At 41.3% G+C, this 11,815-nt stretch overlaps 2 protein-coding genes across 3 annotated transcripts; one reads left to right on the top strand and one right to left on the bottom strand.

Annotated features, from left to right (window-relative positions):
- Positions 1 to 2,115: 2,115 nt before the first annotated feature.
- LOC105450972 (microsomal triglyceride transfer protein large subunit) lies at positions 2,116 to 9,373 on the top strand. 2 transcript variants are annotated; one of them, XM_011691129.1, is made up of 6 exons: positions 2,116 to 2,337; positions 3,155 to 3,325; positions 4,078 to 4,101; positions 4,579 to 4,772; positions 6,118 to 6,786; positions 7,253 to 9,373. In XM_011691129.1, the coding sequence occupies exons 1-6, from the start codon at positions 2,322 to 2,324 to the stop codon at positions 9,002 to 9,004; spliced, it is 2,826 nt and encodes a 941-aa protein (XP_011689431.1). In that variant the 5' UTR covers positions 2,116 to 2,321; the 3' UTR covers positions 9,005 to 9,373. The 2 variants fall into 2 exon arrangements, with proteins under 2 accessions (XP_011689431.1, XP_011689441.1); XM_011691139.1 differs by lacking the exon at positions 4,078 to 4,101.
- Positions 9,374 to 9,417: 44 nt separating this feature from the next.
- Positions 9,418 to 11,781, bottom strand: LOC105450958 (bone morphogenetic protein 2-like). The gene has a single exon (XM_011691107.1). It carries the CDS (start codon positions 10,907 to 10,909, stop codon positions 9,746 to 9,748), a length of 1,164 nt encoding a protein of 387 aa, XP_011689409.1. The 5' UTR covers positions 10,910 to 11,781; the 3' UTR covers positions 9,418 to 9,745.
- Positions 11,782 to 11,815: the final 34 nt, after the last annotated feature.

Below are 11,815 nucleotides of genomic sequence, written 5' to 3'. Positions count from 1 at the left end.
TAATCGCAAACCGAAATCACACGAATATATTCACTCGTATGTTTAATAGAAGACAAGTTTTTCAAATGGAACTTTTACATTCCAAAGAAAATGTCATTTCGAATGGTCATTATATTATAATAGATAAGACGATGAAGAAATTAATGCTGTACAACTTTGTGAAGCTTTGGAAAAAATTTTAATTTTGATGTGATTTACAAAATGAACTTGTAAAATGCTACGTAAGTTTAAAAAAGGAATAAATTATGTTGATATCGTTAGCAGTTGCCATATAGCTTCTTTATAATCTATAATATCTATATAATTTTAGTAATTACATATATTACTTTTTTAAAAGTCGATCATCTCCTTCTGAAACAACTTGTATAAACGCGTAGATGTTACGCGAGAGATTTCACTTTTCTTCTCGCTCTTTTCAATTATCTAGCAAGAATATCATTCGCTGATCCGAAGAAATAAAGCATGAAAAGAGCCGATTATCCGACGCTATCGATATTTCCGCTTTTTCCGCTGGTTTATGTATATTTGAGCAGCTAATTAATACATTTATTTATTAATATGCGTATTATAACATGCAATAACAAATGGAATAATGGCATACATTGGATTCGCAAAATTACTTATGACAAAATTGCAATGTATAACGGAAATGTGCAAAGCTTCGTATATTTCCGATGGAATCGTGTAAAACGATTATTACAAATAGTTACGGCTCGAAAATCATGATTATGCGGTATCAAATTTTAGTAGAATTTACATATAGCTGTAGCTTTAAAAGTTATCGTTATGTTTTCTCAAATATTTATGTACAACATTTACAAATTTTTTATTTTAATCGGCAATTATTAAATAAGACTGTACGAATTATATCTATTACAATTTACAATTTATTAGCATTTGCACAAGTTTAAGATAATTTTTTTTACGATAATTAGTAACATTAATAATAATTATAATTAAGTATAAAAATATTTAAATTAGTTATTGGCAAAAAGATTTCAATCATTAAGTTTTCTTTTTAAATTTTAATTATCATTAGAGATGTTATTATTGATTTAAATTTTTGCAACATAAAATTTATACAAACGACGGATGATTCCAGTTGCCGACAAATGTTATTTTATCGATTCAAAGAGATGGCTCGCAGTTTTGACGCCAGTTAGCGTCTTTTTCCAGCGCGTGTTCAATATCTAGCTTTCAAATAATATTTTGTAAAATTTTTCAAAAGAATAATTAGATCAATTGTTGGACTTGATTATGACAAATATTTAAAAAAAAACGTATTTTTATCGAAACAAGATTAAGTTTCTTTTGGAAATGGATTGTTGTGCCATCTTAAGGAATATGCTTTAAACTAAATATTCTATATATCGACCTGTCAAATTTTTTAATTTTCAAATCGATCATATGAGTCAAAGACATACTTAAAGAAAATCTAATGCATATGTAAGAAAAAGAGAGAGAAAGAAAAAATTATTAATATTTAATTAATAAATATATTTGAGACATTAATTTTATAGGTAAAAAATAATAATAAGAAAAAGAAATTAACAAATCATTTTTAAATTATCAATCTTTTTCTCATTTATATACTATTTATACGAAAAATTAATAAAAAATTAGAGCACATGATTTCACGTTGTAGCTTAAACGATAAAATCTTGCGTAAAATCCGTGCTTATTCGTTTAATTTGTCGCATTTAACGCTGTTAAACTTTATAATATAATCTATTTAAAAGGTCATTTATTTTGCGTAAACGAAAAAAATCGGCATATTAATGGTTATATCGCCTCGAATGAATTGAGAAACCGGATATCGAAATTCAGCAGGATCGGCTGAACGACGGTGTCGATGAGGTCATCCGATGAGTTCAGAGGCTAATTGATAAGAACGCTTCCACGGACATTCGTTATTATTGTTGCTCGCTTCGAACGGAACGACGACATCTCGTTTGACGTGGTCTCGCTTTCGATCTAGCAGACAGTTGCCCCGTAGATCCATGACGCATATTATTTCGTGCTCGTGCGTGCCATTACATTTGATTACGCGAGGTCTCCAATTTGTTCCACTCAGTCCGTCGTCTTCTCCGATCTGTTTGGACTGTGCTTTAACAAAATGTTACTTTAAATCCTCACGCTTTACTTTGCCTTCGAGCACAGATAAGGAGACACTCGTTGCCTCATCGGTTTATTATTCTAATCCGTCTGAACTGTCTTGTGATATTTATGACTCTACACTTGTTAAATCAAAAAGAGTTTCAAACAGCGAGTGACTAACTTTGGAGAGAGATAAAACGTATTGAAATAACTAAAATACTGCTATGGCTGTACTTGAAAGTAAGTAAATTTTTTTTCTTCTTTTATTCTTTTATATCAAAAATATAATATATGATATTTAGAAAAAGACATGAATTCGTCAGCCGAACGCTTTAACTTTAATTATATTGATGCAGCCGAATATCAATTATGCGGATAGGTCTAAATGAAAAAGAAAATAATCTCCAAGGAGACTGAAAATTTTTGAAACAATAATATCTCGTTCAACATTCATGTCTATCTGCTAGGTCACTATCGCACCTAGCAGACAATCGTTAAATAGATGTGATATTGTATTATCTCATTCTTACGCGTGTCATTTCGTCCAACGAAAAGAAATCCAATATATTGTCTATTGCCAAGAACCCGGGACACTTGGTATGGGCGCGCACTCGTCAGTCCGGATCGGACAAATTGGTCGACTTCCGCACTCGTGATGGCTCTTTTCTCCACGCACATCTCGCATCCTTGCGAGACGACGGTCATCGTGCGCTACAACGTATTATCAAGCGATCACGATATTACATGCTCCGCGCGCGGCGCGTATGTGATTTACAGTCCATAGCGACGGCCGCGGAGTCCAAGTCCGATGTATCAAGGGGAACCGATACTCGTTTTCCTCTGCGTCTGTCACGGATGCGTGCGTACGTGTGTGTGCGTGCGTGCGTGCGTACGTGCGTGCGAAGAGGGGACCACGAGCAAAAGACCCTGTTAGTCCCCGTGGAGTGGGCTCACGGTGGAACGACGGGGACCAGGGGGGGGGGGCTAGGGGTTTCTGAACCGGGGGACCACGATAACGCCAGGCCTGCCCCGTCTAATTATTCGTGTTTATTCGTAGAGGTTGCGAAGAAGCGCGGTCACAGAAGCGCAGAGCGGAGCGGAACAGAACGGACGTCGCGGCACGACGCAGCGCAGGGCAACAGCAGGAGCGAGGAAAGGATGGCCAGCCGTCTTCGAGGCACGGCCAGGATGCTCGCCGTCTGCCTGGTCTACCTTTTGACGCTCCTCGGTGAGTTACCGGCGGTGGTCTTCCCTACAGCCGTCTTCCCCTGCCTTTCTTGTATCGCTCCCACCCTGTGCGAACTTTCCCCTTACTTTCCCCCCCGCCCGCACTACGCCGTTCTCCTTGGTGACCCCTCGTTCCCTCTGTCTCCCCAAAGTCATTCATTGAAAAATGCGCCGTACGAGCCGGCCGGAACATAGTGGTCCATTGAAGTATGGCACTGTTGCTCCAGTAAATTCTAGTGCAACCGTGCAAACGTTTCTTCGTGGAAAGACAAACCAAAAATTTAGATTGATTGTGAATATAATTTTTATTGTGGCTTGTGTGATTTAAAAAATCTATATATAAAAATGTAGCGTCAATTTGAGTGTACGTTGAATCTGCGTTGGATATGGCTCTTTACGAAAATTAATCGGAGCTCATAACATAAAAATATATATTCATGCTAAAATACATTGTCGTATCAAGAAACACGATAAGTAAAACTAACAACGATATCAGTAATCCTATGTAAATAGTTTCTGAAGCTACACGTAGACATGTCTTGATAAGCAAACGAATTCTCAAAATAGTTTCTCAAAAAATTCTTTTACATTAACCGAAAGAATTTATATAATAAAATATATTTTATACTTTTTATTTGTTTCTCCTTCTTCACGAGAAGTAGTCTTTATAGTCAGTGCTCTACGTTTTATCGAACACTCTATACAATGATCTACATTTCTCGATAAAAAATACAAGAAATATTTTTTTTACAGGTTCGTACTGTCAAATGGCACCAGGTGACTATTTTCATCGTCAAATCAAGAATCGTAATTAAGAAAAACGTTCACAAGCCAGTAAAATTTCGTCAGATCGTTTCACACAGCAATCGGTCTTAAATAAAGGGGGAAATGAATTTTAAAAAATCACGCGCAACGCCCATTCTCGCCCGTCGTGTAACAGGGACTCCGCACAAATTAACGGTACCCCGTTTATACACACGCGCGTATACACGCACACACATGTACACACACAGTGCGTACCATGCGTCTCTTCTCGTGCCGTCTCGAGAGAGGAGCGATCCTCATCGTCTGGCGTTGTCGTTGTCAGTCGACGCGCGACTCGCGATCGGTGACGTCGTCGAGCATTTAATCCACATGCACATATCCGCGCGTCCACTCGCGCCCGCATGCAACGTATCTACCTCACACAAAACCCCACGATGATTTCTAACGCGATAACGAGTCACTACTGGAAAATATGTATAATACTTGCAGCCGTGGCTGGCGGCACCAGAGGCTGGCAGGTAGGAAGCGGCCACAAATACAAGCTGACGAACACGCTGATCTTCAGAGAGGCCGAAACGCCGAAATCCGGGGGTGATGTCGGTTTCAGGCTGACCAGCGAACTCGATATCATCGCTCTGTGGCAGGATTTCAACGATCCCAATACCTTTTTACTTAAATTCGAGGTATGCCACCTTCTACTATTATTTCCAAGTATCCAAATATTGTTTTAGTATTAAAAATGTCAAGTAATTTTAGTCGTGATTTAAGTCGTCCTTCGTTTCATTTCAATTTTTATTTTAAAGACGAATAAATAATTAATTAATCCTTTTCGTTTTTTCTATACAAAATTTATTTTAATTATAAATAATTTAAAAAAATATTAATTTTCTTCAAAAGAAATAGCTGTAATAATTTATTAAATTGTCAAAAGTGTCTTAACTGTTATGCATCAAGTAATTTTAGTGGTGTTAAAAAGATGTGTTGTAATCGCTAAATTTCCATAAATTTTTTGCAATTTTATTTATGTGCATATTTATGATACATATCAGACATAATGACTTTACTTTCCGCAAAAAATGTAAATGTAAAATAAAGAAAAAATATTTTTTTATTAAAATTATATAATTTAATTATATATGCAAATTTATTTTTAAAATTTTACTAATTGTAAAACTATCCAAATGCTTTTGGCATTCTATCTATTAAAATATATCTTATATTACATTTATTTCATTGTAGTTTGATGCGTTAACAAATGAGATATTTTTACGATACGATAAATTACTTATACAGTAATATTTATTTTCTTTGACAAGTTATTTGTATCATAGATAGTACAGAGAATTATTTAAAATAAAAATATAATAATTTATGTTGTACTCGTATAAATATTTTTCTTTTTCTGCACGTGTAATTGTAGAAAATTTCCTAACGAGTTAATAATGAAATTTAAAACCAGATAAGCATTTGACATTTCGAATATGTTCATTGTCTGCATATGAATCACCTACAAAAGTTTTCATAACAAGAAATAAAGCATCTTTTAAAAAGGTTTATTAAAGGCTCGTAAAAACACGTTCGTCGATTAATGAGAAAAATCGTGTCGGGCTTACATTGGCTGATAACCCTCTAACCGAGAGAGATAAAATGTTTTTTGAGCTACATCGAAGAAGAGAGCCTTGAAAATAATTCATTAACAAATCAGTTAATAACAAGCTTGGAATTTATCGAGAAAAATTTTAAACATATTGGTTATTGATCAATGCAAAATATATTATATTAAAATGTATTATAATTCAAATTATATTAATGTAAAGTAACTATATCCTTAAAATAAGTAAGATATATTTTTTTCATATTACTTTAGTTCACAACTGAAAACTTTTTTAAATAAAATAAATTTTAATATGCACAGTTTGCATATATCTCAGGAAATTTTATAAGATTGGATAGTTCACAATTCTCAAATACTTGACGAATTCTAATGTTCTTTTACAATAAATATTATATTATGACATTCTCCTTCAGTTATTGTCACCGCAATTATGGATCAAATCCCGGCGAGCTCCGGAGCCGGAAGGTTTTGTGGAGCACTCATCCAAAGTGGAGCAGGTCGCCGAGAAGCCCTTCTTCGTGCTCTGGCGACACGGCGACGTCGAGGCCATGTACATGGACCCGGCCGAGACCGCGTCGTCGGCGAACCTGAAGCGCGGCTTAGCTAGTCTCCTGCAATACCGAACGCTCGACGACGAGGTGCGTCAACGGGACGCTTCTGGCCTTTGCGACGTAATCTACATGACGTCCGGAGATAATGTTATCGAAAAACGTAAGACCGCCTGCACGTACGATACGCTGCCGCCGCCGAGGCAGCACCCGAATCCGATGTTCGCCGTCCAACTTAAGAGTTATCGCAACTCGACGTACGTGCTGACGCAGTCGCTGCTGCCGGAACACGTGGTCGATTACGAGATGCACAGAATGACCTTGGTGTTCAAGCCCGACGTCGGTACGAGTGTCGTGTCGGAAAGAACGCTCAGGCAGGCAGCCGAGGCTCTGAGCGCGACGGCGGTCCAGGCAAATTCCGCGAAGCAGGCGGTGATGCTGCTTCAGCCCAAATACACAGAGACCGCATATACAGACACTGACCTCGTACTCCGACCGATGCCCGCCATATGTCCTGATGCCGGATGTCCCACGGTAAATCCCTTTGCCTGTTCTAACGTCTATTTCTTTTTTTTTCGGACCACAAGGATATATAACTCTCTGATGCATAATGTTACGAAAAGTAGATAAATAGTGCCTGCTATTTGTATCATACACCTTTAAGAGTTTAATGTTATCGCGCTGGTGAGATTAAATAATTTCAAGAATTGAATGTTCCTTCGTGAATATCCTTTAAAGTTGAAATATAAGTTAAAATAATTAACAGGCTATGTAACTAATCACACTCAATATATTAGTTTACTATATTAGTTTAATTCTTATAACGTGTTTAAAAATGGGCTGTTAATTCTTATGAAATATTGTATGAAACATTGAATATTATATTAATGACTCTTGATAAAAATTTTATGCTGCAACCCGCAACATGTACCCAATCTTTTAAACAAATACCTTGATATTTACATTTTGTTTTAACGCTTAAGTAAATATTTTATTGCAGATTAACCAGGCGATCGATGAATACTACGAAACGCTCACCGCCTCCGCGTTGGGCTCGGCGAAATCCGCGTCGGCTTTTCTCAAGCTTTTACCTCTAGTCAGAAACGCCTCGCCCGAGGAGCTGCACAAGATTTTGAAGACGCCGCGCAATCAACGGATAAAGATGCAGTTGTTAGATGTATTTGGCGCCGCGTCTACACTGTCCGCTCATCAAACCGCCATGAAGATACTCCGGCAGGATGAGACCGGTGACGAGACCGAGCGGTATCTGTGGGCGCTATCTCTCTCGCCGACGCCACACGTCGACGTAGCCAGAGATATTCTGCGACGCTCCGAGGAGACGATGCAAAACGACAAGGTGTCCGAGACCTATGCGCTCGCGGCGGGCGCGATGGCGCGGCATTACGGGTCCGCCGCGATGATAGAGAAGGCGCGAGTCAGCCTGGAACTGGGCCTGGAGACCTGCACCGGCGAGGAGTGCAAGCTCAAGTTCCTGCGAGCTTTGCGAAACTTGAGGAGTCCAGCGGCGGTACCCACGTTGTTGGTGCACGCGTTAAGTGACAGCAGGACCATCAGCGTCGCCGCCTGGCGCGCCTTGAGGACCCTTCCGCGCGAAGCCGTGACCGACGAGCTGAAGAGCGCGGCGCACAAGATTTTCTATCAGATCGGTGGACCGCGAAGGGACAGCAGCGCGCGTACGATCGCGCTGGACATTATCCTCGAGAACGAGCCTTCCTGCGAAGTTTTGCGCGACTTTGTGATGTATTTAAGTAACAACGACTCGGCCTACGAGGTCCGCAGGTATCTGAGTCAACGTCTGAGGCAAATCGCCGAGAGGGTCACGCGATTCGCCGAGTGCCTAAGGGGCATATATGCGAGCGACAACGTGACACTCAACAATTATCACGTGCAAGCACAGCGGGGTCTCAGCACCGCCTTCGCGAGGGACTTCTTGCGCTCGCCCGACAGCAACGGTTCTCTGGTTACCGTCCAGGAAGTGAATTCCGGTCTCCTGAAGCGCGGTATCGTGGACGTCGTGTTGGAAAGCAACAAGCAGCGGCAAGCGATGTTCTCGCTGGGACTATTCGCCGGCGGTCTCGGCGGCTTCGTCTCGAATCAGGAGGAGGAAACGCAAGCCGACGAAGCCGAGGTGGCCACCGCCGGAATGGAAATTGACCTTCTCGACGTCGGGATACGACCGTTCGTCTTCTTCTCCGGGCAGGGCGAGCTGATGGGCCACGTCTGGTCTGGCACGGCGGACACGAGGACCCCCGCCTTCCAGTCTCTCGCCTCTCTGTACAGTCATAGCGAATACGTGCCATTGGGATCCGGTTTCGTCGCCGAGATCGATATTCAGGGCGCCGTGAGCTTCGAGCTGGCCGGCGAGATCCAGCTTAGCCTGTGGTCGAGAAACGCGCACTCCCTGGTCGACATGAACGCCGGCGTGACGGTCCACGGCGGCACTCGGGTGCACACGAGCTTCGTGCAGAGCAAGGCGGAGTTCACGATGGCGATGGAACCGAAACTTCAGCTGTCCACTGACGTGGACTTTAGCGGGCCGGTGGCGTTGTGCATGAAACTGAGCCAACCGGTCACCACGGTGAAGCATCAGATCTACAAAATCGAGAGAATACCTGGCAGCCGGCACAGGTTGAGGAAAACGCGCCGGATGAAGGTCCACTCACCCGGCAGATCTTACATGCTCAATCAAAAGAACAACGAAATGTGCGCGAAACTTACGAATTTAAGTTAACGCATACCGAAGACTATTCAGTGACTTTTTTTTTATGATGCATAATCGGTAAAAGGACCAGACCAGAAACTATACTTTTTTTATTATTTTGTGACTATTAGGGTGAAATCTGACAATGCGTATGATAATATGGTAGCGCCTACGTTCAAATTAATGGATAGCGTGCTACATTTGAACCTCGATAACGTTCGAAATTAATTGAATCCTTACAGAAATTTAATATTAAAAGTAATTATAATTAGTTATTTTAAGTATTAAACTGTGGTCTTCTGTAAGGAAAGTCTTTTCTGCTTTTCTAATTATATTTGTTACTCAATTTTATTTTAGTTACCATGTGGGATTAATATAAATAGATTTCAAAATTTTAGACAAAGGAGATGAATTAAGATTAAAATTTGGAAATTTTCTTTTTCATTCTTGCTTAATTATCTTAAAAATTAATCGCAGTTTTAACAAGACCGTTTTGTATATGAAAATTTTTAAATACAATTTATATTTGATTCGTCTGTTTTTACATTGTACTTCAATTTTTCTTTTTGACATCACACACGATAAAGATAAGGCAATACTTTTCCTCTTCTTAGAAGATCGTTACGCATCTTGGTTCAACTGTATTTATATTCTACATTTCGTACACTCGTTTCTACGCAATATTACGTTAATTCTGTTAATAAAAAAGCGAAAGACACATACTTGTCGTCCAGCGTCTAAAATGCACGGTCCAATACATTACATAATCAATCAGCGACAACCGCACTCGGAGACAACCATGTCCTCGTAGCCGTACTCGTAGGTCAGAGTACCTCTCGCGTCCAGATAGAGTAGACTCGTGGGTGCCAGTCTGGTGGGTACGCAGCAGGCTCTACCGACAAACTTGTTGCCGCGGAGATCCTCGCTGGCCTGGACCGCGCCGTGCATCAACGTCTGCACTATCGCGTGTTTGGTCGGGCTGAGATGATCGCCCAGCGGGAAGAAGCACTTGCCAATGCATTGATAAGCCTCGTATCCCGGCGGCGCGACCACCCACTCGTCGTACGCGATCAGGGCGAAGTCGATGTACATGGGTCGCCGGCGGCAGCTGTTCCGACGTCGTCTTCGCGGCAGCTCGTCCTCCCAGCGATCCTGCTCCTCCTGCTCCTCCGCGGATCGGCGATGGCGCCGACCGTCTCTGGCCTTGCTGTAATTCAGCAGGAGGATCGGACCGTCACCGTAAGGATGATAGGTCAACCTGCCGTGAATGTAGAGCTTGACGGTGTCGCCGTTCCTGCCGGCGACGGCGGATGTGATGTCAAAGGCCCGCCAGGCGTCGTCCTTTCTGGATCTTCGGATCTCCTCGCTTCCGTTCCTCCTCGTCATCGACAGATCGTTCAATGATCGCACTCGGACTATCGCGCCAGCTATCCCGAGCAGTTCCGCGGCCTCCAATGTCTCGTCGACGCCCGCGGACGGGATCACGAATTCCAGAATCCTGCCGCCGTCGCTGAGCGGACCGGAAGTGTGCACTGGCTGAATCGCGCGAACGACGTCGGCGTCCGGTCGACGCCTATGGTACAGCTGCAGCATGTATTTGGACAGGGTGCTGCGATGTTTCCGGCGCGCGGCGTCGCGCGACAGTCTCGCGTTGGTCCTGTCAAAGAGCGGTCGACGTGACGTCGTCGACGACGATGACGACGACAACGACGACGATGATGACGACGGGATCGACAAGTCAAAGTGGATCAAGGCTTTCGCGCGCATGCTGGAGCTCCAATGACTGATCGATCCGGTTTTCCACAAACAGCAGACGAAGAACGCACCCGCGATCAACAGCAGCCAGTATCCCGGAGTTCGTATAGCAAAGCCTCGATGTGTTCTATTGTTAGACGAAGGCGGAACGGCCACAGATTTTATCAGAGAAACTCCCATAATAATACTAAAATATTTTCTTTTTCATTTATCTCGATATATTTTTTATCGGACTTATATATCGGGATAAAATCTATAAAAATCGCAGCTCTCATGAGAATCTATCGCGGTACGCTCGTTCACCTCGCAACTTGCATGTTACTTTTTTTTCTTTCTCTCTTTCAATAAAATACGAGGCATACGCGAGGCTTTTCTTTTAATTAATTTTTGGTTTAATCCACCCGATACCTGGAGGAAGACACGATGTCGATGCTGTTCTACCTCGGACTGCGAACGTCGCATCTCTCGAAGATGAGAGCTCCGGTTGAAGAACCGCTCTCTCCAAATAGCCGCCAATCGAGACGTCCGAAGTTACCGCCTGGAATGTCCTTATCAACCGCAGACCACCACTCGACCGAGCGGATCCTGCATGCCTACCCCCGGTTGTGGGGCTCGTCGGTATCTTTAGCCGAAGAATACTTTTAGATAATGAAAATCGATGATATTTTTTGTCGGTATACTTAGTACAATCAATTTTCTTAACTTTGCATCGCGTGTAAGCAAGACGTTTAACTTATGTAACTTATTAAACATTTTTTTATCTAAAACAATTATGATATAATGTAAATAATTTTTCAGCCATATATAATGTTTTTCTTACTTTTCTTATATCTCAGATTGCCAAAATAAAATTAATTTATTAAGGCTCAATATAATAATTCAAAAAGATTTCAATACGTTTGGAAATTTAAGAAACAAACCTTAAGGCAGATTATGTTAAAATTATTTAGTTTTTAAAAAGCTTTTTAAAAGCTTTTCAAATCTTTCGTCATTGACATACTGCCGTATTTTTTAATCGTATTATTTTCAAGATATCTTCGTGCCTTCACTCCCCCCTATTATTTTCAATCGTTATAAATTATCATA

This window comes from Wasmannia auropunctata, unplaced genomic scaffold (genome assembly GCF_000956235.1).
Source record: "Wasmannia auropunctata unplaced genomic scaffold, wasmannia.A_1.0 LD336106.1, whole genome shotgun sequence".
NCBI lineage: Eukaryota > Metazoa > Arthropoda > Insecta > Hymenoptera > Formicidae > Wasmannia > Wasmannia auropunctata.
Note: the sequence above shows the minus strand (reverse complement) of the source record. Positions and strands in the feature narration are given on the sequence as shown.